We start from the raw sequence: 26,544 nt of genomic DNA, 5'->3' as shown, positions 1-26,544 counted from the left end.
TGTTGCATGCAGCACATTTTCTGATTAGGTTTTGTGGATTGACTATGCTATACCAAACCTTACACAGTTTGCATGCTTTTGGCATTCTTTTTCCTAATGCATCAATTAGGATATTCACAAGATTCACCTTATTCATTTTCTTTGTCGGAATATGTTGGTTTATGTATATTTTCTTTATGAGTCTCTTGACCACTTGGATTTTATTTGGAACTTCTTCAATTATTTTCAAGATGTTTTCATTAGATTTGTTCCAGTTTGAAGGATTATATCCTTCTAATATATCTATGAATGCTTTTGTATCTTTTTGGTTAGGACTGTTGCTGATTTCATAGATGAGAAATGCCAGTTCCCTTCCTGCTACCTCATCGTATTGCGAATCTGCTAGACACGCCAAATTACGCCACCTCTTCCCGCAGTTGGAACTTACTGCCATCTTGTTCTGATTTATAGTATTACACTTGATAAACTAACTTAGAAGACGCTTTATCCTACTATTTTCACACTAATCTTATCACCGATAGTTCACGAACACTTCTAGATATTTCTCAAATTCTAGTCGTATGTTAAACTTGTGATATCTGTTGATTAATCTGACTTCACGCGGGTACGACTCACCAAGCAAGATGGCTACTTACGAGAGAGAGAGAGAGAGAGAGAGAGAGAGAGAGAGAGAGAGAGAGAGAGAGAGAGAGAGAGAGATGGCTTCTCTAGAGTTTAAGTACTCTAAATGTTAGAAGTTGGTCACATTTTCCCTGTTTTTAATAATCATTCTCTGTCTCATTAAGTGGTACATAGAAATGAGCACATCCTTGATGTGTACAAATAAAGACAGAAATAAATATGTACCACGTATAGATATGCATGCTTATGCACATAAACATGAATATACATGACGTAGAAATGTGGGAATTCATACAACATGGAAAACGCCGATAAAGATACATATGCATTTATTGAGAAACAAGTGTTTATTCTTATTCTGTTTATGTTTAGATATTATTGTTGTACGTTTTCAAATCTTGAAACCTATAAAGCCTTTTTAATATAAGAGGATCTTCATGTTAGCACAGAATAACACTATCTAAAGAGCAGTTACACTTCTCCCCAGGCTACTGTCTGCAGAAAGGAGCTGGAAAAGACTGACTAAAATTTAAACATAAGTTGCCCTTGAAAATTTGAGAACGCCCGGAAAGTCGTGGAATTGTAGACCCTAGAAACGGAAACGTGTAATTTTATACCTCGAGGGGACCTTGGAAACTCCGTCCTTTTAAACACTGCGTGAACTTGGAGACAGAGAAATAGACTGTGTTTGTGTGTGTCAGAGAGAGAGAGAGAGAGAGAGAGAGAGAGAGAGAGAGAGAGAGAGAGAGAATTTCACTCTAGTATCCTAATATCCGATTTTTTTTTAACTTGAGCATTGTTTAGAAATACATAACCTTTATTTCCTTTTCCTGGTAAGTAGGGGATTTTACGAGTAGGCTAACAGAATCTCGCTCATTCATTTATGCTTGGGAACTCTCTAAAATAACAGCAATTGTGAGTTTTATATTCGTGAAATGAGTTGTTTTGTATCTTTATTTATTTGTTTAAAATCCCTTTTAATAATTTTCGAATGATTCCCAGTTAGAGTTTAATACATGAGTTTATTGAATTGCTTTAATTTAGACTAATGGACAAAAACAAAATTTTTACATGCATAGCACATAGCATTTAAATGATAATTTGAATTTATTTTAGGAATAATTTAGTGTTTGTGGGAGTTTTTTTTTTAAGTCTTGTATGGAGATAGTTTTAAATAATTGTATATATTCCATAGGAAAAGAAGGCTTATTTTATTTACGATATTATTCTTTGGATCTCGGGTATCATGTCAGTCAATACGAATGATAATTTTGATCTTTGGTTAGACTAGCATATAAACGTTGCAAGTCATTTGCTGATTCCTTGAGACATGAAGGCTGATTCTGATTTTACAATACTCTTGGGACCTCGACATTTTTACGATTTCATTATGACGATCACGAAAGTATTCTCGAATTCAGATCGCGTTTGGAAGTCGGCTCATTGCTTGCCCTGGAGTCGGGTTCACCGTAATTACTGGAGGTTTGTCCTTTTCAGAAAGTGCAAACGATTCGATGTGGCGAGATGTGATGACGCCTCTTTCCGTTCGTATCTACTAGAGTTGGTAAAAGGATGTTTCTGATAAGCAGCTGATAATTGGGTATATCAAGGGAGGTTTTAATGACCGAAAAGTTTCGAAAGTTGAAAAGGTTGTGCATCTGTTTAGTTGTATTGGATGGTCTCCAATAAATGGCATAAAGAAGATAGCCAAGCCTGAAATCTTACGTCCGTTATTTATTGTGATGACGAGTTTATGTTCTTTTTATTCAAAGCCGGGTGAAAGAAAAAGGTTCCTGTCAGAATTTGCAAGTTTTCAGTTCTCCATCTGGTAATTTTGGAACGCTGTAATCAAACTCTTCCAAATTATAACGTTCCCAAGATTAAATTAAAGTACCTCCTACTTTTGGCGATCATCAGCCCAGCCAAAAATTTTATTCGGCAATTCATTTGTAAATCCTTTAGTGTTCAGAAGTCCCACAACAAAGAGCTGATTTGCAATTATGACATCAATTTCAGTTTATGAAAGTTTATGAAATCCTTTTGTCCATTAGTTCCCTCTTTGAGGAGCGTAATTTATTGACGCATCCAGGTAGTGTATAAAGGTGGATTTCCCCGGTGATTTCGCGCACGGTGGATATAACGAGGAACAATTGACGAAATTGATTCCAACTCAATTTTCCTTAATCTCCTCCCCCAGAATATGCCGTTTCAGTAATCCGATTGATGTCCATTTGTTTATCTCAATGGGACTGAAATTTTGTCCAGAAAATAACATTAAGATTCCACCACTGCAATCATCATTGGCGGTGTCACTACCACTCTATCCACCCTCCCATTACTCCTCCTCCTCCTCCTCCTCCTCCTCCTTCCCCATCCCCTGAGGCGTGTTGGGGAGAAGACGTGGGAGTGGCGGAGCGAAGGGGGTGGGGGACGGGCGAGTTGTCCCGAAGACCTGTGAGAGATATCTCTGGGAAATTGTTTGACAAAACTTCTTTCCAGTTTTATCGTTTTACTTCTGGACAGAGTTTGATGAGGTTTTGATGACTTTGACCTCCTAAAGACTCCCTCCTTGTGGCATTCCTCCCACCACGTCGTCTAACTTCGCGTTTATTAGCTATTAACGCTTTTCGGTTGCGGTGACACACGGCCATCCTCAAATATTTTTTCGGGGCTCTGTGCTTCCCCTTGGATTGGTTTTTAATTCTTGCCATCGTTTCCTCTTCGGGAGACTCGGAGGTGACTTTGGTTTGCTTTCTTGATTTTCACCTTTTCCTGGTTGCTTTTATTATTTTAAGGGCAAGAAATCCATACTTCATACCAAACAGGTAATGTTCATTTGTAGGTCATTGGGTATTTAAAGCCCAAGGTGAGATAAGTTATTTCATCCATTCATATACTTAATCATTGAGTTGAAAAAACTGTTGATAAAGTATAAACTTGGTAACTTGCTTTTGCAAGATCCTTTTTTAAAATGATTTTCAATATAATATAATTATAGGAATGTGTTTATTTGCCTTACTACAAAAAAAAAAAAAAACTTTAACCCACTTGATTAGTCTTACCCAAACGATACCTGTTCCGATGTGAGAACTTCTAATCTAAAGAGGCGTGGCTTGATGAATGTTTGCAATTATCGCTCAGTGTGAAAGTAGTGAGTTCATGAGTTCATGACAATTTTTATAAATATGGAGCGCTAGTAAACGTTACTAGCTTTTTCCTTTCGTACATGCAAACAAACAATCTCTTGTGCTTCATACATAGATTAGAGAGGCACACAAAAATTGTATGACGATAAAGTCTGATATCACAACTATTGAGAAATCTGATATGGGTCTTTGTAAACAAGGTGTTTGTTACACATCTCGAAACTTCAGGTAAAGAAGAACCTGTTGAGGGAACGCCGTCAGAGTTTGGGTTTTTGTAAAGCTTAGATAGATTTTGTGTAGATGTTTTTTTGTATGCAAACATTCCATAAATTTAATTATAAACACGAACCAGTGAGACTCGTTGTCTAACTGCCATTTCATTATGTATATGCCGAGTCAGTGTCGGTGCGCAGTCGATTCGAAGGTCAGCTCACAACGGTCGTGTTCTTCCTAAACCACTTACAAATTGGGGTTTGCAGTTGAATGCGGAGGGTGTCCAACGGCGAATTGCCAAATTTCAGGCACATGTCCGATCGTTTTCGCATTACGTTTAGTGTTGGTGCCTTGTGGATGTACGCTTAACCTTGGCTTACTTTGGAAGTTTTTCACATATTCACGCCTCAAAGAAATAACGAAGGTAATATTCAACCTCTCTTTGAAACACTTTAGATCTTTTGACGGGACTTACATATGTAATTGTTTGTCCTGATATGCATTAAAATTCCTGTCCATTGTAATTAAGCGAGAGCTAACTAAAACGTAAAGGAAGAAAACACGAATGAATCTCCGTTTTTATTATATAATTCAAATAAGTAATTGTTTATTCCCATTTTCTACCCATGTCTGTCCGTCTGTTCGTCCATTTGCTGTTTATTTTTCTTCCTCGCCCTCGTGTGTTCTCTCCCTAGAGGATAAGCCCCTTTGTGTTGCTTTAATTACATTACACAAAATGTTGATCGGCGGATCCTTAATTTGTCGTGCCGTTTTGTACTTAGAAGCGAAGTGAAAAGGCACCATTATATTCGTTGTTCCATTTCCCCCATGCCATTTGTTGCCCTTTCAGTGCTATTCCTAATGTTGCCACCCTTGTCTGTTTGCGTCACTCTGCTATTTTACGTGATTTGTTTCTGTAGTCAGTTCACCAGGGGGGCGAATATTGTTTCCGGTTTCAGTACAATGATTTTGTCGCATATAACTGTTATTGTAGTGAACTTTCCATTTATAATTTGTATTCTTTCGTATATCTGTCGCTTTCATGCCTTATGCTGTCCTTAAAAAAAAAAAAATATTTTGGTAGTTTTACTTTTAGAAGCCCCTTATTAGGTAGTATTGTAATGCTATTTGAGTTAACTGATATACTTTGTCAAAAACATTAATGCTGAGGTACCAGGAAGGTTTGTTTTATTGTAGGAGCAAAAGGAATAGGGAAATAAATCCTTATCCGAAGGACCACGAGTAATCACAGCTGTCAGAGTTGACGAGGCTAAATCTTGTGTTCTCCTTCTGTGTTTCATCGATGAGCTTTTTCATACCCCCTTATTGTTCCTGCTGCTCCCAAGAGGATTCTTTTCTTAGCTAATCTTCTTTGTCTGTCTGTTGGCTATGTGCCAAAAATTTTATAATCTAATCTAATCTTTGTCTGTCTGTCTGACCTTTGAAAATTTAGGGCTCACTCATCCTTTATTGTTTTATCTGTTATCACGATGTGCAAGTAGCTACTAAGATGAAGCAAACTATAAGGACCTTAACTCCGTTAACAGTAACGCCAAGCTTCCACAAGACAAAATGAATACATTTTGGAAACAAAAAAGCAGAGCAAAAGAAGATTGTATGGTTAAAATGAACTACGGAAAAAGCAGAAGTAAATAAATAACATCAAAAGATTAAATTATCTTTATGAGCTGTGGTACAGGAGTATGTTATTTAACGTAGATATGCATTATGTGTTCAACTCGTGGTACGAACGCAAACCAAGTAATAACTGAAAGAGACCCAGTTGCCCAAAAACATAAAATAAAATAAATAAATAATTTTAAAAAATGGATAACGGAAGTCCCCTGTTGAAAGAATAATGCAGATGGCGATGGTCGAACAAAACAAGACATTTAGCCACGGGAAACCCTACCCCTTTGCCAAGATTTACAGGTAAGATGAAGGATCTTAAGCTGCAGACACCCAGACTGGAGTACTTAGGCCTTTAGATAGAAGTTTATTAGTATATGTGGATAAAACTATACAAAAGAGGACAGTAAAGGCACTGAACCTATTATAGTGCACAGATACTTTCATATGAATTCCAGTGATGAACGTAGAAAAGCATAAACGCTATATTTGCACAATTTCCAATAGTTATAAAACATTTTGACCCGTGCAGCCAGGTCATTACAATGATGTCTACAGTCGATGCAAAATTCCGTAATCACGGGTGAAAATTTTTTATAATTGTGTTCAGTTATATATAGGTAGAACTTTATGTTTTGCTTGATATTAATGTGACGGTCTTCCTTCTGTCTTTTGTCAAGCAATCCATCCCAATGGCAGTCCAGCAATCGATGCATTTTGTCCAGAACCGTTCATTACATCATCCGTATTGCGGGGGGGGGGGGGGGGGAGTAGGTCCAAGACTAAAGAGCTATTGCAAAAAATCACTTGAAAATAACAATTTAATGGAACTGAATTGATTATGCTAGAAATGAATAGGGATGGAGGGAGAGATGAAACCAATCCGGAAAAGAAATGCGAGATACGGTACTGGAACCTCCCATGAGAGTCAGCACCCACGTTACGGCTTGAAAGCTCGTCCACAATTTCCAGTCATAATAAATAAAAGAATGGTTACCGATAGTCACTTGAGCGAGTAGCATGCACAAATCCATTACGCAAAACAAAAGCTTATGAAAGATGGCGAACAACAAACCTCCAGACGATGGTGTAAATCCTTATCACAGACTCGTTTGGGAGGAAACAACGCATACTAACAACGTTATCTAGATTGGTACTGGTCCTCTGGCGGAGACTGATACGGCAAAAGAGATATAACAAAAGATCTGCATCATTTGTCCTTTATGTCATGAGCTGTGCAGAGACAGGACCCTTGAAACAATATATACCCATCAGCTATCATTAGACATTTTTAAGTGTTAGCAACAAATAACATGTAGCAGAACGTAATAACCAAAAGTTGCCACATACTTAGATTAAGCAATTAAAAATCTACATTCAGCAAATCATACTTTTAGTTGAAACGGAGACCTTGTTGACTGACGTATAGATTGTAATTTATATGATTTTGTTTTTGAACAGACGTTGTAAAGCAAAGCACTTAAAATAATGACAGTAATAATGCCAATGATTTTACATTATCACATCAAACATTTTATGAATGGTACATACACTAGCCGTTTAAAGTATCGTCATTTTTTACTGGTGAAGAAATATTAATCGTATGTATTGGTTTACGACTCTCAGAACAGGAAAATCTTATTTTCATTATTTTGATATTCTGCCTTCCAATGATTTTCTCAGTATAAAGGAATAAGAGCTCCCACCCTCTCTGCCTGTCTGTATGTCATTTATTTTTCTCTCCCTCTTCCACATTCGCTCACGGTGTTGACCTGAATGCTATTGCCAGATGTCAAATATGGTAAGCAGGCACCTTTACCCGTGCTTTCGCCAGAAGAGGAAATTTGACAACTCCCTCCCCCCCTTTCTCGCTATCTTTTATTTGCAAGTTTTTTGGAGTCCATACCATGTGACTCATCTTCACTTGAAGAGGGAGAAGAGTGGGGGGGTTGGGGATGGGGAGAGGGGGTCGGGTACACATCCCATCCCCACAACCCTGTCGTTTCGTTTCTTTTGACATTCAAGGAAGGGGGTTGAATTATTGAGAAGATGCTTTGCAAATTTACATTGCTAAACGCTCGTGAATTGTTCCCAAAGGGATTTTCTTGGCAGCTCCCTTCTGGCGTTTATCATTTTTATTGCATGAATTTCGTTTTGTTCTTTCCTCCTCCTCCTCCTCCTCCTCCTCCTCCTCTTTTTATTTCCTTTCAGAGTATTAATCTTTTAATAGTTGCTTGACATCTCTTCTGCATTATTTCCTCCTCCTCGATACTTGCGCGGATGATTGTTGCTTGGCTCTTGAGAACTCAGGTTGATATTGAGGTGTTCCTCACTTGTAATGTTAAAGAGATGCGGCAAATACTTGTATTTCGAATGAACGAATTCGACTTTTATTTTTACAATGCCATATCATCAATGTATGGTCCTGGTATCGCAAAGAGACTGGGTTTCCCTCCACGGTGATTTAGTGAGGTGCTATAATATGCTGCGCAGCACCATTTTATTATTATCATCCCCGTAGCCATTTCTCATTTCTCTAATTTCACTGCCAGTAGTACTCTCCTCTTCTTTTCTTCGTGTGCTGCTTCCTCTATTGAAGTTGCTGTTATTCTGTTTATCATGTTTGCTTGCTTGTATTCGTCATTTTGTATACATGAATGTATACACAGCACCATACCAGATTTTGCTTTCGGAGTATTGCGTGGATGGATTCTCTGTGTCAGATTTTGCACATCATACTTGTGATAATGATTTTTGGATTTTTCCAGTTAAATCCAGTTTATGAATGTAGTACATATGTCAGCTGACCTTGAATTGTCATGCTGTGAATAATATACTGCTAATCAGAGAGAATGGTCGAGAAGATTTCCTTATATGTATATGTTTTTACCAGCGTCCAGAAAGTTGTTTTTGATTTACAAAACTCGTTACTTTATAAGGAATAGACTCATTTCTTGAATCAATCTCTAATGATTGGGTAAGATTTGTCGCGAGGTCACTTCCTAATAGTAATGACGCAATCGTACTTACTGTCTTTTGAAAGGGTTGATGCGAAGTTCAGTCTCTGCTTTTTATTCAATATCAAATTCTATGTTTGCAACGTTATCTTTTTTTTAATTAGGGAGTCGACAGAGACACCGAACGGAGGGCGAAAGAACTAATGAATACTTCCGCGCTAAATTCCCGTTGATAGACTCGTAGTGAATATTTGAGAGCAATTGGAGAAGCTCTTCTCCTTAAATGACGTTCCTTTGAACATCAGCTTCTTTTGATATCACGGCATAAGAAAGAGCAGAGGAGGAGCAGGAGGAGGAGGAGGAGGAGGACTGAATAGCGAATACTGTTATAAATCTTCACATTTGAATCAACCCATGTTTTTCGAGTAATAGGTGTTATCCGGATGGCAATAGGTGACAGCAAACAATATGCCTCTGAAGGACTGCAGCAGGTGCCGGGAGTGTGCCCTTCTTGATGGTTGTCTCCCCTTTGTATTATTCAGCGCCCGTCACCATCCCACGACCTTTGTTGACCAGGATGTTTAGATTAGGGCGGAGTTGAAAGGGATTGATTGGTCTTCGAGAATACTCCGAATCCAGATAGGAAAGTTAGCTTTGAAGAGACTTACAGTTCTCATTGGGAAGTTAGCCTTGAATTCGTCAAGTGCTTTTCTGTTTTCCTCTTACAACTCGGTTCTATTGGGGGCCGTCGTATGATTTTAACGCTCGGGCGATCAAGGGGTTGAGCTTGTCGTCATTTTGATCGGAATTGCCTTCACATGCTGTCTGCTGAATAGGAGCCTGGTAAGTGGGGAATTTTACATCTTTGCAGGTAATCTGTCAGCCTTAATAGGGGGATTGAAAGCCATAAATATAGTGAACCTTTCTTGCTGTTTTCTACATGAAGTTTTGGCTTGTGTATGTTGCCTGTGTCTGTGTATACAAAGTATATTATGTTGGGCTGTGAAGTAGAGCATATATTTAAGAAAAACTTTTATTCAGGGTTGTTATAACTAATTGTGATTTCGCTGATTGGCAAATGATCCAAGTCTAGTCACTTCTATTTGGCAGTGTAGTTTTGTGTCTCTTAGTTATGGTTTTCCCTGCCTGAAAAGAATTTTGAATTCGATTTTAGATTAATTAATTTACCAGGTGTGAGAAAAAAATGTCTGGATACCATTGCCTTAATGGGTCACTATCTGTTCATCCCCAACTATCGCGGCCTCTATATCTTCAAGGGTCTTTAGCTAATGGTTTATCTTCCATAAATTTTACGTTACACATACCGTGGCTCTGAGTTTGCGTTTTTGAGTATATTAGACCTTTGACTCTTTCCTGGAGATGCCGCGCCACATCTGGTTCAGCAGTGTGTTGAACGTCTCAGTTTGGGACCGCTCGCACTAGTGATCTAAGTTCTCATGATATTGTTGACAATCGCTCGTCAACTTTTGCAAGTGCCTTTCCTCCGTGTGTTTGCCAAAGCTTCTTGTATAAGGTGTGTGTGTGTGTGTGTGTGTGTGTCTGTCTGTCGTCTGACTGTCTGTCTGAGGAGGGAAAGGGTTAATTGACGTTCACTTTCCAATTTCGACATGCAATTAATGCAAATTAAAACTGCCGATAAATTATTTACATATTACTTCTCTGTTTTAATTTCAGTGACTTTGCAACGAGTTTTGGTATGTAAACGAGTAGTATTCTCTTTTATGTTCATTGTTGTTATTTGTATTTATATATTTGTTTATTCGTTTTTTAAGCTGGTTGTAATGTGCATTCAACTGCATTCGGGTTATGTTGAGAAGGAAAGAATAAAATCTAACACTCCAGCGTTTTTGGTCTTTTCAGTCTGTCATTCCTGTCTTTTAGTAGAAATTCATTTTCATGCCAATCGCCGCTCATCTCTCCTGGACAGATAAAATTGGGACGAAAAAGAACGATAAATTCTGAAAGCTATCAAACAAAGTGGACCCACATTTTTCTTTTTCTCTTTCAAATTGATTGGTTCATTTCCCCTCCCTGTGTCGTGGAGATAAGTGTTTGTAACGTTGTGGAAAAACTCAAAAGCAAAATATAAGGCACCAAATACCTTTTAGATTTAACGAGAAAAGGTAGAAATTGGTTTTAGGCGACTCTATCGTTTGCAAGCACGCTTGTATTCTGAATAGGGTAGAAAGTCTTCAGAAATGTCGATCACTGGGCAAATAAAGATAACGAAATGTTATAGTCAAAAGTTGCTTCTTTTGTGTCAGCTCGCTATGTATGTTTCTGCTGGTTCTTCTGCAGTGTTTGCCTGTATCCATAGTCATCCCAGTCTCTGTCAACGATGTTTAACGATTTTCGTTTGACATTACGCTAAGTGAGAACGAGATCATGGCTCTTTGGAAGTTCATCACTCCAGTGATTCGCGCCGTAAACCGGCTTATTTAATTCCAGTACAGATTTCTCTTTTGTCGAGGATGTAGTGGCGAGACTCGTTTTGTGTAGGCGTCGTGTCCATGTTGTGTAGGGGTGGGGAGGGGATCCCTTGATTTATAGGAGAGGCTTTCATGTTGTGTATGGAGGAGTCTTGTGTAGGGATGAGACTCATGTTGCGAAGTGACTTAGGTGTGATAGTCATATTGTGAAGGACAAGACTTCATATAATGTAGGGGTGGCACCGCAGTCAGATGACCTTGTGCTTCTTGCTACATGGCTTCATTTTGTGTGACCACTGAGGACAACATTTGCCCTCCTTCACCTCCATCAGAATGACGGCGTATTGTATAGGAAGCTGTCACTTCGCAAACAGTTTCTTACGATTTATTGGATGAAATTTCTTAAGAGAACACTAACAGGAATCCCCGTCAGGTTTCCCATGAAAATAGATGAATCTGAGAGAACTTCAGCCAGTGTTCATTGTGAAATGAAATTGATTCTGAGATGTAAATTTCGGGCCACTAGAAATGGGAAGGCAGATTGAAACATCCATAAAGTGGCAAAGAGTGTAAAGGAAATCTGTATATATATTGGAAGTCTGATTACCAGACGGGAAATCCATTTCCATGTGCCAGATGTTTATTAAGCCCAGTCGCTTTCCGTCACCTGTAATGTATGATTTTTAGCTCAAGACTTAAAATAGATTTGATTTGGATTGTTTATTGCATATTTCATTGTTTATTGAACTGAGACCGTGTTCAAGTTGTAAACACTGAACTCTGCTGTGTTTGTATGTAGATTGAAGTGTTGAACAGCGGGATGCCCTGGCCAAATTGCAAAGGCAAATTTGATGGGGTTTAGAGTAGAATTGATGTTGACAACAACTGTTGGCGATTGCCTTGAAATTTTCCTTTAACGCTTTGATGGCGAGGGTCGTTCGCTCCTTTGTTTTGTGTCTGTGATTTCATCTGTCTCTCTTTATGGGGCGGGGGGTTAGGGGTAGCGGTGGTTGTGGTTGCACCTGGGGTCTCCTCTGATGCCCTTTTTCTGGGAATGGTAGTGGGGCTTCAGTTACCATCACGGTAGTTGGCCTCTCTCTCTCTCTCTCTCTCTCTCTCTCTCTCTCTCTCTCTCTCTCTCTCTCTCTCTCTCTTCAGTTTTCTCAGTAACCTTTAGTATCATATCTTTGGAGGGCACCATTTTCCTGTAGATATTTAGCAGAAGACACAATAAGAACCAAGCATTAACGCAACCTCTGTCTTGGATTTTTTTTACTGTTTTCTTCTTTTGTTTTCCGAGGATTAATGTTACGTCCTCTAAATATTTAAGTACCAGTTATGAATGTTTGAACATTTTTTAATTTCTGAAGAAAATTCCTCGAAGGTTTTATCCCTGCCATCTCTATATATACCTCTTAAGCTTTTTCTACTTTTACTATTAGACGCGCAATGATTCTGCGTTATCTTTTCGCATAAAAAAAAGTCGCAATTTAATAAGAAAAAAAAGTTGTGATGCTTTCTCTACTTACTTTCCCTGTTATTTTTCTTTCTTAAATGTTTCCAAACAAGATATTTCCTGATAGAAACATAATTCTTTATCAAATATTATTACCAACGTGCAATGTTTTGTTGGTAATTCCTTTTTCTTCCCTCGTGTTCGGTACATTTTTGTGAGAGATAATGAATTTTTTATGGCCCAAAGATGATATAGGTGTGCAGTTTTTGTTGGCCTCAGAGGTCTGGGATATGAGGGGAACATAAATTACGAGCGCTCATTCCTCTGCGTTGTCTTCCATCTCGCCCCTTCCCGGCCTTTGCTCTAAAATGGATTGCTTCGTTGTTTCCTCTGTGTATGATCCGATTCAGGATTCATTGGGTCGCTTTTCTGGAATTGGTCGTCGTTCACACTTTTCGATTTCACCTTTTTATATCGTAAACGTTCATCTTTTGTGGAGTTCATGATTTTAGAAAGGTAGGTATAGAACAGATGTAGAACTTCTTGTTATAGTAATTTTTCACTCTTATTGAATACTTGAGCATTATACAAAATCAGTTCCGTATTCAGTGCGTTATTTTTCAAACATCCTGGCTCTCTCTCAAAAACTTCTCTCTCTCTCTCTCTCTCTCTCGTCTCTCTCTCTCTCTCTCATCTCTCTCTCTCTCTCTCTTCTCTCTCTCATCTCACTTCTCTCTATATAATATATATTATATACATATAAAATATATATATATATATATATATATATATATATATAATATATTATTATTCCTCTCCTCTCTCTATCTCTCTCCTCTCTCTCTCTTCTCTCCTCTCTATTATATTATATATAATATATACTAATATATATATATATATATATATGTATATATGTGTATATTAATATATATAATAATATATATAAATATATATTATTAATTAAAATTATTATATATAAACATATTAACAATATATATATATTCTCTCTCTCTCTCTCTTCTCTTCTCCTCTCCTCTCTCTCTCTCTCTCTTCTCTCTCTCACAATTGTTATTACAAAAGAAAAAGAAAAATCTCGACAGCTAGTCCCCTATGATGTGTTTCTTTTGATTTGTATTGAGAAAGATTTTGGCTAGCTACATATACTCCCTCAGTGTGATAACTTTCCGTTTTCTTTTAAGCATTTTATTTTGTTTTTTAATTCGAGGTTTGTGTGATTATTCTTATTGCTGGGTAGTTTTATAAGTCTTCCAGTAGACACAGAACATCTTGCTTGACTGGTAGAAGAATGTTAAATATCATTCATACGAGAAAATAGGTAAGAAACTAATAGCTAAAGCTACGATTCTGAAGGTGTTATCATCGTAGTCCGTCAACCTTACTGTACCAATCACAGAATCAGCTTCTCATGAGCTGTACACACTGTTTGACTGGTAGGTTGGCAGGGCTCGATAATGAAGCCATCAGACTCATTGCCCGCTGATGCAGTTATTATTTCAAAACCTGCTAGAAAAATGGCAATTGAGAAATGAGTGAGTACCCTGGTGTCTGGTAGAGAAATGTCCACTTGTTAAACCTGCCATAGCTGGTAAGTTGCGTCCAGATGATATAGTTTTCATTAACTTGTTGAGGCTATTAGCGTATCAGGAATACTGTAGACTGACAGGGAGGACTTAATGAAACGACTACATTATTGGTATGGTGGTGATGAGATCCGACTTCATTTTCATTTCAGATTTTCCGTCTTGGCAGTTTTATGTTATATCAATTAATCTTTGGCGTATGGAGACGTCCAGTTGAATGACACCTGTCAGGTGGAAGGGTCATCGTGTGACAAGTGAAATTTAATATTTATTATCTAAAATCCTTGTGAAGAGGGTTGTCTTTTTCAGGTTCATTAAGTTATTTCTAACCGTTATATTACTCTTTTAGAAACTTCACTTTATGTTTGGAACATGAATTATATAATAGCAGTTTTACTGCAGGTTGAGTTTCAGAAGTTGCATATTTATCATATGCGATTTATTTTGTTTATATATATATATATATATATATATATATATATATATATATATATATATAAAGTGTCAGCTTTCCCTTTCTCAGCTTGAATTTTAGAATAGGGGTGCTAGTCCCATGCTCTTCTCCATATTGCTACGATCCACAATAGCTAATGATTAGATGAAAAAAAGATCATTGCCTTAGGTCAAGAGAAGCACAGGGTATTTCGGAGAACTTGCTACTTTCACGAGCAATTCATTTTCTTTGTCTTTCGACACCTACATAGCCTTATCAACCATAGAACTTTCGTTGTGCTTAGAACATTCATTTAGCCTCACGTCAATCACTCCTCAAATCTCTCTTATTATCGACGTTCAATAAGGACTGGAATTGTTGGTTTCTCTGCTACAATATCGTTCATTAACATAGCTTTGCGTAACATACATTTGATTCATATCTCTTGTTGTAGTTAGATATTTCCAGGAAATGTAACCCCCTCCCCCTTCAACGTTCTGCACACTGCACTCAACCCCAGTGCTTCTGTTTCCGTTTTTGGCATTCCAGCCATACACCAGAACCACGAAAAGCGACTAGGTTTAGATATATCTAAAACTTTGTTGAATCTGGTTAACTTTTGCATTGCTCTTCTCTCTACACATGAAATTTGAACAGTTTTTAAAGTGTTCAAATCCTCCTAATATTAGTTTAGTGAGCACCGCCTTAGAACTCTAGGTGCACTTCGACTCCTCTGTCTTTTTCCGATGCTCTAACTCGGTGTTGTCCTAACATTTTCGCCTATTGTACCCTTTATTACCTTCTCCTACTGTTAAGTACCCCCCCCCTCGCCCACCATGGCTGACCAAACTCAGTTTTATTTAGGATAATTATGCAAATAGTATATTAATTATGAAGAGACTGCATTATAGGAGTGTTTGTCAATAAATTCAAATTTATTACACAAATCAAAATGATGATTTAATAACAAAATGCTTGTAAAATTACTTACACAACTTAATGTGAGATGTGAGGCTGATGTTCACTGATGGGATGTTTCTGTTGTGTGTGTGTGGGTGTTCCTTGTTTGTTCACGTACCCTCCTGATCTATGATGCGTACCCCCAGGGGTACGCGGACCCCAGTTTGGACAGTCTAACTAACACTGCTTTTGCTGAGATCTTTATATCGACTTCCCTTTCTGCCGTATTAGACGCCACATCCATATGCAGGTGCTTTTACGAGTAATTGGGTTGCTGTTTATTCATTGATTCTTCCGGGCGTCTTTTTAACGCCATTTCAAGGGAGAATAGTTTTTAAAAGTTGAATGTAGATTTCCTGTAGATCTTAATCTATTCTTCGTGGCACTTGACGAACGTCTCTAAACAGAATGGTGGTTTGTGCGCGCGCGCGCGCGAACGCGTTATGAGGGAAAAGGGGGGGGGGGGTGGGGGGGGCGACTATTTTGCGATGATCGTCTAAATGTAGGGAACTATTTTTAGTCATCATTCTATATCTTTGTAACGTTTTTAAATATATTCAGTGGTATTTAAATTTGTTTTAGTTTATCTCACCTAAAATATAGGTATTTGATAATGTAAAGTTATCATGGAATTTGATGGTCATCCTTACGGAAGAGATACGAAGCTGCCATTTTCCTTTTAATTAACGCTTTGCGATGGATTGGCAGAATGACAGGTTGTCGTTTCGATATCAACGGTAGGGAAGTGCCATGTGCCAGATTATGATAAATGAGGATATTGCAAAAGAACTGGTGGTAAATGGCACGAAGCCTCGTAAGCTGCGCGCGTTGGGTGCATTAAGTTCGCTAAATGAGTCGTAAACGCGTAAATGAATTGCTGCAAACCCGTTCATCGCATATCGTTGATCTCGGTAATCTCGTTCCATTGAATGTACGCGTGTGTTCAGGCCCTAGAGGGGGCGTTGCCTATCGGAGTCTGTTTTATTTGTCTGTGTTTGCATTTGTTTGTCTTTGCGTATTTATGCTATTTGAGTTATGTACTCAAGGCCTAGTACGCACTAACGTTTTCTTGAATGCATTTACTCTTGGCATTTTCATGGTTGCCTTTTTATTTGTATATGTGAGTGTTGGTTTGTATTTACGGTATCTGTGTTGTGTTTTCACTTATCTGTCAGTAAGTATGTGCATCTGTTTTGTGCTAGTTTCCCCCGTTTTTGTAAACACAGGTTTGTCAACGCGCAATAGCGTATTTGCCTTTGCGTATTTACAATATTTGTTCGTATGTACACATGTAGTGCCGTCTTCTTATATGCGCGCTTGGTTGAGTGAGTGTGTGTGTGTGCATTTGTGTGTGTGTGTGTGTGTGTGTGGCATGCATATATACACGTGTGTGTGCCTTTCTGTCACACGGAGTTGGACGTTTTTCCTGCACCTACTTTTTTTAACGTCTTCCTCGTAACTACGGTCATTGTCAGGTCATCACATGATAAGAAGTCTTCCAAACTTTTTTTATTACTGGGAGCATGGCCGTCGAGTTTTTCTCCCCTTTTCTTATCCTTCCTCCTCCGTTTTTATCTCTTTTTAACGATGGTTATTTCCAGGCCAGTGAATTATGTACACCTGCGATGATTACAAAATATTTTTTCCAGTCATGTTATTTCTTTTTATCTTATCTGAAGTTAGGAAGAGGGATGTTGGCATATATCGATAAACACAACATAAACATATTAACATTCATATCAGTTTTCTTTGGTTTACAACTTATATATATATATATATATATTATATACATATATATATATATATATATATATCTATATATATACTATTTATATATATATATATATACACTATATATATCTATATATATATATATATATATATATATATATATATATATATATATATATATATATATATATATATATTATATAGTTTATAGCATGAAATATATTGCCCCCAGTGTTTTTTCGTTTTAAAGTAAGTGTTTTAAGAGTCACCTCCGATGCGTAAGTCAATAATTGAAAGTAAGATATACTGGACCAAAGTGCGATAAAAATAAAATGTTGTTCCTACATTCTGTTTGAAATGTAATAGAGTTTTTTTTTTTTTTATAAAAGGCTTCTGTTTACACATTTATATATGCATAAACCATGATGATAACGTTCACTCAAAAACTTGATCAACTGAATATGTTACAAAGCATATTTAATGCAAATCATATACATGTACGTCAGTATACTATTAACTGAACCTCAGTACAATTGTCTGCAGGCATATTTGGCGTAAATTTAAAACATATTGTGCTTTTATTTACCCAGTTACGAAAGTATGTCGACGAGCGTATAAGCAGGTGAATATATACGTATTGATACAAGCATTTCACACAGTATTGTATGACATCATGTATACTGAATGTTATTTTTTAAGAGTAATGTCGATTTATATATATACATGCATGCATGCATCATACATACACACAAGTAACGCTGCACCCACCGTATAATAAGTTTATATCAGAGATGAACAACTTGGACTAGAAATTCAATTGATGAGTCATCACAAATTAAAATGTATATATATATATATTATATATAATGTTTTATATATTATATATATATTATATAAATATATCTATATATATATATATATATATATATTATATATATATATATATAATATATATATATATTATATAAATTCACGAGGTGTAATCTGTACTTTAATGTTTTAGTTCTGTTGTCTGTTTGAATTCCATGAATTTGCTGTGTACATGAAAACGAAATAGGTTTTTATTTTATGTACCAAGGAAAATCTTCTCATATGTTCATAAGCATTATGAGGTCTGTACGTCATTTTGAAAAATACCTTATATTTTTCAGTAATTGAGAAAAATCTTCGGCTTATAGTAAAGTGCTCTCTCTCTCTCTCTCTCTCTCTCTCTCTCTCTCTCTCTCTCTCTCTCTCTCTCTCTCTCTCTCAACGCTAGTCACACATGGATCCTTCTGTCCTGGTTACTTAAATATGCAACCGGATATTGTGGAAATAGGAACTCGATTATGAATAGAATGGCATCGCAATTTCCTTACTCGTTTCTCTCAAGAAACTATAGCGTAAGTGAATAATGAAACGCGAGACGAATTTTGTATGTAAATTTTTCATTTTTAACGTATTAAAGCCTTTTCAAGATCGCTGGATGTCCTAACAGCTTTTATGTTTTTGTTTTTTGTATTTTTGTTGTTGTACGGGTAAGGGATTCAAGTTTGTTATGTACCTAATCACAAGCTACTCAGCAAAGCTATTGTGGATTGTCATTCTTTTTATAAATATATTTACTGTTTGAACAAACTAACTCATTTTTTCTCCTCTCTGGTGGAAGGGGGTTTTGTATGTTCTTATGCTTCTCTTAAAACCGAGACCTCCTCTGATTACAATATATGCATTCAGCCCCAAAAGAGGTTTTAAATCATCCTCCATGTATTATATTCCCGATATCTTTGAAATGTGCGTCATGTACCAGCCTGCGGTGCTCATTCCGACCATTTATGTGGCAGGGGCCTCCATAGCTTCGCCCTCAAAGATAACATTAACCCCCGCAGCACCGCCCCACCCATATGCTCCATGGAGGCACTTAGCCTGATCAGCCGGTGAAATTTTCCTTCCATTCGGAAAGATATATAGGTGTGGCATTACTTGGCTCCTGCGCCATTTTCTGAAATGGATGCATCTGTTTCCTATCACGTGGGAGAGTCGGCTGTCTTTTGTTTACTTGGCCGCGTTGTTTCTCCTGGTAACAGTGCCACCCAGTGTTACTCTTCTTTGTGTTTCGTCTCGGCTTTGCTCGTGATTTTTCTTTCAAATATGAACTCCTTTTGCGTCTTGCGTGATGTATATTCACGCAGGTTTTATAATGACCACCGTTGCTGGTGCCTTTTCATGTGTTTGTTGGCACTTCTTGTGTGGAGTGATTTTATTCTTCATAGTGTCATTTTAGTTGCATGTTTATCATAACATTCCTTGTCTCTGCATTATTGATGAATAAGGTGCCATTAAATACATATTCTAAATTCACTGTTTTTACTACCAGCACACAATACATTTCAGTCATATCCGAATGCATTTTATTAATAACAGGAAGAACGATGATGAAACCAAGTGTAGAAGTCATCAAAAGCTTTTTTTTCAACTTGCAGGTTCGTCCCGATCCCCGAGGATCACAGAGCACCCGACGGACATCACTGTCCCCAGGAGCGAGCCGGCAACTCTCAACTGCAAAGCCGAAGGCAAACCTCCCCCAACCATCAGGTGGTTCAAGGATGGACAGATTGTGAGGTGAGTGACTGACTTTTGCGTTGAATATTTTCTTCGTAGGTCTCCCGATGTTAATTTTGATTCGAGCCGCTGCTCTCGCATTTGTTTTCAGTCGGTCGTCTGTGGGTTATATAAAGTACACCGTCATTGGTAGATCTCTGTGCAAATTCGGTACTATGCTGGTGTGCGCCGTCACGGTTTTTTACTTTTGGTTTTCCTTTTTGTCTTTGCTTTTTAACTGAAATAGAAATTGATTTGGCCCAGAATATTTGCACACTTAACGTTTGCCGTCCTCTCAGCGCCCCCAGGAATGAGTTTTGGAGGGTAGCTGGTGCATAAAGCAGTAGGGGCTTCAAGAGAACGGTTCAGGATGAAATACATTTTGGTTGAGGTTGGCATATGGAGGGCTCTTGGCTTTGCAAGTACAGTTCATTCTGAATCGGGGGGAAATTTATCGCGGATTTTAGTTGGGCTTTTATCCAGTTATCACAACTGTTTTATATATATTTAGTTATATATAGTCTATATATACATATATATATTATATATTATATATTATATATATAATATATATCATATATATATAATATATTATATATATATATATATATTATTATATGATTTTTATATTTATTTAGTATGAACGAACTTCATTTTACAGTGCATGGCTCCAGAGAAAAAAAAATCAGTGCAATTGTCATTTGCGCAATTATATTCTAACTTTTCAATCGTGAATAAAACTTTTTTTTCCAGAAAATTTCAGCAGCATTAACTTTCAGTCATCTACATGAAAGGGCCATCAGCAGGCGTCGAAACCCTGTACGCTCACAGGCACCTGCCTTTGTCTTCCATGCGCTCTCTCGCTTCTTGTGTATGTAGTCCCTCTTTTCCACTACATGTTTCACGGCCGATGTTCTCCTCTCCCCTTCTTCTCCCTTTTCCCAATCTTCTGCTCTTTGGCCATCATAAAATACTTTCAGTCCCTCATCAACACCTCCCACATTGCCTCTCTCTTAATTATGTCATAGGCTTTTACTATTCCCATTTATGTCATGGACAGGTTTTCTCCGAACTTTCAAACTTCTCATATAGGCTGTTTCGTAACAAACGCTGAATTCACTTCACCTCTTCCTTGTCCGATCCTACCCTTTTCCTCTCATGTGAACTAACTAATGTTATGCTCTATTAATCTTACGATCATAAATTTACTTCTACACAGTAGAACAATTACTCCAGTCGGCCAATCCTTCAGAATGTTTTTATCAACTGGAAATTGCTTACAAACCGCTCAGTCACACTTTCACCATTATACTGCACCCTCTTTTGTAATTCAATCAACTCCTTGTTTCTTTCCATTTTTCAACATCATAATTACACCCCCCCCTCCCCTTAGTTTCTCGACTGTCACTTTCACAAGCATTTTTTTTTATTTAGCTGGACCTTTCCGTACTTCGCCTTTCAGCTCTACCTCTTTTCTGTCTTCCAGCTTCATGCAATCTTCAGAGTACTCACTCCATCGACCCAAATATGTTTTCGCTTCAGACAACATCTCTCCATTTCTTTCATTCATAGGTCCGTAGTGTAACTGTCTCCCTAAAAGTTCTCATCTTTTCAACTTCATTTCTTACCTACTTCACTGCTGTACTAACTTCCTGTATACATCTTACCTACTTCACTGCTGTACTAACTTCCTGTATACCTGCACCTGATCTCTTCTGTCAGGCAACTTCACCTCAAGTAATCTCATTTTCATCATTAAACTATACATACGTACACAGACACATACACACTCACACACACACATATATATATAGAAATATATATGTAAACCCATGGACTTATTTATATCTATAAACATCCAGAGTTTTTAATTTGTTAACGCGCAGAGATGAATCATTTAAGGACTCAGATTCAGGAGGGAAGTTGCCCTTCAGTGGTTTTATTTATCAATTCACGTTTTTTGTTGAATCGTGAATAGCACCTATGAATGGTATATACTCTGCAGTATTTAGGTCTTTTCTTACAGGCTTGAAGAATTTGTGCATAGCGAGTATAGCATTTCTAACCATGAACAACCGTATTTGTTATTTGCCTAAATAATATATCTCCATTTTATGCATTCTTTATTTCGTCCAGCCTAGCTATTGACGTGCTGTTGTTCTGATTCAATTCAGTATCTCTTATGGATCCTGTCCTTACCTATTCTGTTCCTGTGCCTAGGTTACTTCATACACCTTGGTGCATTTTCTTATAACCACTTGTCAGTAATTATTTTCGTATTAATATCATCTGGTTAGCGTTCACCATCGTACTATTCAATATTTGTATTGCATTGTATTATTACAAAAAGGATTTATTTAAACAATTCCCTGTTCTCTGCCTTTGTTTCGTGTTTCCTTTTGAAACTTTTCCCAACGCCTTACTAAGATCTCACTTTGTAGTTTTTGTCATTGTTAGCGCCCTTGATATTGTGCTAGTTGTATTGAAGTATATTACATTCAGTTCGTTCGGTGAAATCCAATTAATTTGTGTATACCATTGAACCCAAATCTTTAACGTGTGTCTTGGTGGTTATTTAGTCAGTTTTGCTGTAAGAATAGCCATCTTGTGTAACTGATATTGTCTAAGTGAAAGGGAGTCATGGTAGAAGTCTTCAGCTATTCCACCCTATCGTTTACGTTGTGTTCATATCGCTTTGATTTTGCCGGTTTTGCCGGTTTGTTTTATCTCTGAAGTGGTTTCAAGAGTCACGCACAGAAATAAATCTTCACAGTAGAGATACGATATACGCTGACGACGTACGCCTGAGAGAGAGAGAGAGAGAGAGAGAGAGAGAGAGAGAGAGAGAGAGAGAGAGAGAGAGGGGGGGGCGATTGGCAAGGAGGAAGTTTGAAAAGGTCAATTAAAAGTTTGTTTGGTGAATGAGGCGTGTGCCAGGCCATATAGAGCGGGGAGCAATTAATTGATTGTAAAAGTAGACTTTTCAGGTAAGATGTGTAATCTTCCCCCCGCCTTATGATGTATATATAGGAAGGCTAATGAGGAAAGTTTGGGAATTGATCCGATACTAAGGCTGGATTCCAGAAAGAAAAAAATATAATGGTCGATCGCGATTGTTGTTTCTGAATCCAGCTTTAGATGTTGGTATTAAAGGAAAAGATTACAACCGAGAGCAAGGTTTTGGATGTTCTCGTCAAAAAGAGAAGGTTGGATTAAAGGAGATTAACTGTCCATTTTGGGAAAGTATTTGAGACACAAGATGATCGTGGACACATCTGCTGTTAAGCTTGAACTCTTATCGCTTTGATGCGCTTTTCGTATTTTGATCTCGAAATCGTCGGGGTATCGTTTTCAATGCACTAAGTGGTGTAAAGGATAAGAAACCTTCAACCTGTTGATTGCTTGTTCACCGTTTCGTTTCAATGATTTTTCAACCATCATGTATATACGACACTTTTTGCTCTTGAATGCTTGACCCCGTTTTGCCTCATGACTATTGAAGATGTATTAAAGAAAAGCAAAGTCAGAACAACTCAAATAATCATTTGCTTTTAATTATCACTGATTTTTCGGATTAACCGATATTGAACGTGAAGAAATTTTATAACTTAATACTGTAATTTACTTCATTATTTTCCAGTCTATATAGCTATTCAACAGGTATGGAATTATACAGTCTTCTTTGTTGAACCCTCTTTTGCAACGAACTAGTCACTCTCCATGTTGTGTACTTACTTCACAGAAATAAATAATTTCTACGCACCATCATGCATCCTCTCAAACTCAGCATGTCATATAGTATGTTAATTCTGTTATAAGTATTCACACCACTTATATTGTTTGCCCTTTACCCTCAAATGAGTTCGTTGTTGAAATGTACACTTTTCCCACAAATTTCGTCTTTGTTGAAATTACCTTTTCCACTTTCCGTGTCGTTGTTAAATGAATGTACATTTTTTATCACTTACCGCAGTTTCGTTGTTGAAATGTACAATTTTCTTTTCCACTTTCCGTGTCGTTGTTGAAATGTAACTTTTCCACTTCCGTGTTCGTTGTTGAAAGGTACACTTTTCCACTTTCCGTGTTCGTTGTTGAAATCCGTTTACCAACTTTTGCCACTTTTCGAGTTTCGTTGTTTCGAAATGTACACTTTTCCACTTACCGAGTTCGTTGTTGAAATTGTTACCTTTTCCACTTACCGATTCGTTTTGAAATTAAACCTTTCCACTTTCGTGTTCCGTTGTTGAAATGACACTTTTCCACTTTCCGTGTTCGTTGTTGAAATGTACATTTTCCACTTTACCGATTCGTTCGTTTGAAACCGTACACTTTTCCACTTTCGTGTTCGTTGTTGAAATGTACACTTTTCACTTGCCGTGTTCGTTGTTGAATGTACACCTTTTTCACTTTCCGTGTCGTTGTTGAAATGTACAATTTCCACTTTCCGGGTTCGTGTGTTGAAAGACACTTGTCCACTACCGAGGTCGTGTTGAAAATGTACACGTTTCCACTTTCCGGTTCGTTGTTTGGAAATGTACACTTTTCCACTTTCCGTGTTCGTGTTGAAAATGTACACTTTTCCACTTACCGTGTTCGTTGTTGAAAATGCTACACTTTTCCACCTTACCCGAGTTCGTTGTTGAAATGTACACGTTTTTCCACTCTCCGGTTTGTTCGTTTTGTTGTAATGTACACTTTTCCACTTTACCGAGTTCCGTTGTTGAAATGTAACACTTTTCCACTTACCGATTTCCGTTGTTGAAATGTACACTTTTCCCACTTTCCGTGTTGCGGTTGTTGGAATTATGTACACTTTTCCACTTACCGTAGTTCGTTGTTGAAAATGATTACACTTTTCCACTTACCGTAGTCGTTGTTGAAATGTACACTTCTCCACTTTCCGTGTTCGTTGTTGAAAATTTACCACACTCTTCCACTTACCGAGTTCGTGGTGTTGAATGTACAAACTTTTCCAATTACGCGAGTTCGTTGTTGAAATGTACACTTTTCCACTTTTCCGTGTTCCGTTGTTGAAATGTACACTTTTCCACTTACGAGTTCGTTGTTGAAATGTACAGTTTTTCCACTTACCGAGTTCTGTTGTTGAACTGTCACATTTTTTCCACTTACCGAGTTCGTTGTTGAAATGTACCTTTTCCACTTACCGGTTGTTGTTGAAATGTACACTTTTCCACTTTCCGTGGTTCGTTGTTGAAATGGTAAACTTTTCCACTTGCCGAGTTCGCTGTTGAATGCACAATTTTCCACTTACCGATTTCGTAGTTTGAAATGTACACTTTTTCCACTTACTGATTTCGTTGTTGAACTGTACATTTTTCCACTTACCTGATTTCGTTGTTGAAATGTACACTTTTCCACTTTCCGTTTCGTTGTTGAAATGTACATTTTCTTTTCACTTACTGGAGTTCGTGTTGAAATGTACACTTTTCCACTTCCGTGTTCGTTTGTAATGAAATGTAAACACTTTCACTTACCGAGTTTTCGTTGTTGAAATGTACAACTTTTCCACTTTACCACCGAGTTTCGTTTGTTGAAATGTACACTTTTCCACTTACCGAGTTCGTTTGTTAAGAAATGTACACTTTTTCCACTTACCGTCCGTTTGTTCGTTGTTAAATGTACACTTTTTCCACTTACGAGTTTCGTTGTTTGAAATGTACACTTTTCCACTTTAAACTTGAGTTCGTGTTGAAATGTACACTTTTCCACTTACCGAGTTCGTTTGTTGAAAATGTACACTTTTCCACTTACCGTCGAGTTTTTCGTTGTTGAAATGTACACTTTTCCACTTTCCGTGTTCGTTGTTGAAATGTACACTTTTCCACTTACCGAGTTCGTTGTTGAAATGTACACTTTTCCACTTTCCGAGTTCGTTGTTGAAATGTACACTTTTTCCACTTACCGAGTTCGTTGTTGAAATGTACACTTTTCACTGTTTACAGAGTTTCGTGTTGAAATGTACACTTTCCACTTACGAGTTCGTTTTTGTTGAAATGTACACTTTTTCCACTTACAGAGTTCGTTGTTGAAATGTACACTTTTTCCACTTACCGAGTTCGTTGTTGAAATATACACTTTTCCTACTTTCCACTTTCCGAGTTCGTTGTTGAAATGTACTTTTTCCACTTCCGAGTTCGTTGTTTGGAATGATGTACACTTTTTCCACTTCCGGAAAACTCCGAGTTCGTTGTTGAAATGTAAACCTTTCCACTTACGAGTTCGTTGATGTAGTTCGTTGTTGAAATGTACACTTTTCCACTTTACCGAGTTCGTTGTTGAAATGGAATACACTTTTCCTTACCCTTACCGAGTTCGTTGTTGGAAAAATGTACACTTTTCCCACTTTCCGAGTTCGTTGTGAAATGTACACTTTTCCACTTAACCGAGTTTCTTGTTGGACACTTTTTGAGTTCGTTGTTGAAATTAAACTGTTTACCTTTACTTTTGTTCGTTGACCGAGTTCGTTGTTGAAATGTACACTTTTCCACTTTCCGAGTTCGTTGTTGAAATGTACACTTTCCCACTTACCTAGTTCGTTGACCGAGTTCGTTGTTGAAATGTACACTTTTCCACTTACTGAGTTCGTTGTTGAAATGTACTTTTCCACTTTCCGAGTTCGTTGTTGAAATGTACACTTTTTCACTTACAGAGTTCGTTGTTGAAATGTATACTTTTTCCACTTTCCGAGTTCGTTGTTGAAATGTACATTTTTCCACTTTCCGTGTCCGTTGTTGAAATGTACACTT

The 26,544-nt window shown here is 37.5% G+C and overlaps 1 protein-coding gene across 1 annotated transcript in view; it reads left to right on the top strand.

Annotated features, from left to right (window-relative positions):
* The window catches only part of LOC135197476 (roundabout homolog 2-like), a 176,708-nt gene that overhangs the window by 12,543 nt on the left and 137,621 nt on the right, over positions 1 to 26,544 (top strand). The window contains exon 2 of the mRNA XM_064224541.1: positions 19,660 to 19,798. Within this exon, the coding sequence (XP_064080611.1) occupies positions 19,660 to 19,798 (139 nt within the window). The remainder of the gene's footprint in view (positions 1 to 19,659; positions 19,799 to 26,544) is intronic.

This window comes from Macrobrachium nipponense, chromosome 21, assembly GCF_015104395.2.
Source record: "Macrobrachium nipponense isolate FS-2020 chromosome 21, ASM1510439v2, whole genome shotgun sequence".
Taxonomy (NCBI): domain Eukaryota; kingdom Metazoa; phylum Arthropoda; class Malacostraca; order Decapoda; family Palaemonidae; genus Macrobrachium; species Macrobrachium nipponense.
The sequence above is the reverse complement of the archived record's forward strand: the minus strand, read 5'-3'. Positions and strand labels throughout refer to the sequence as shown.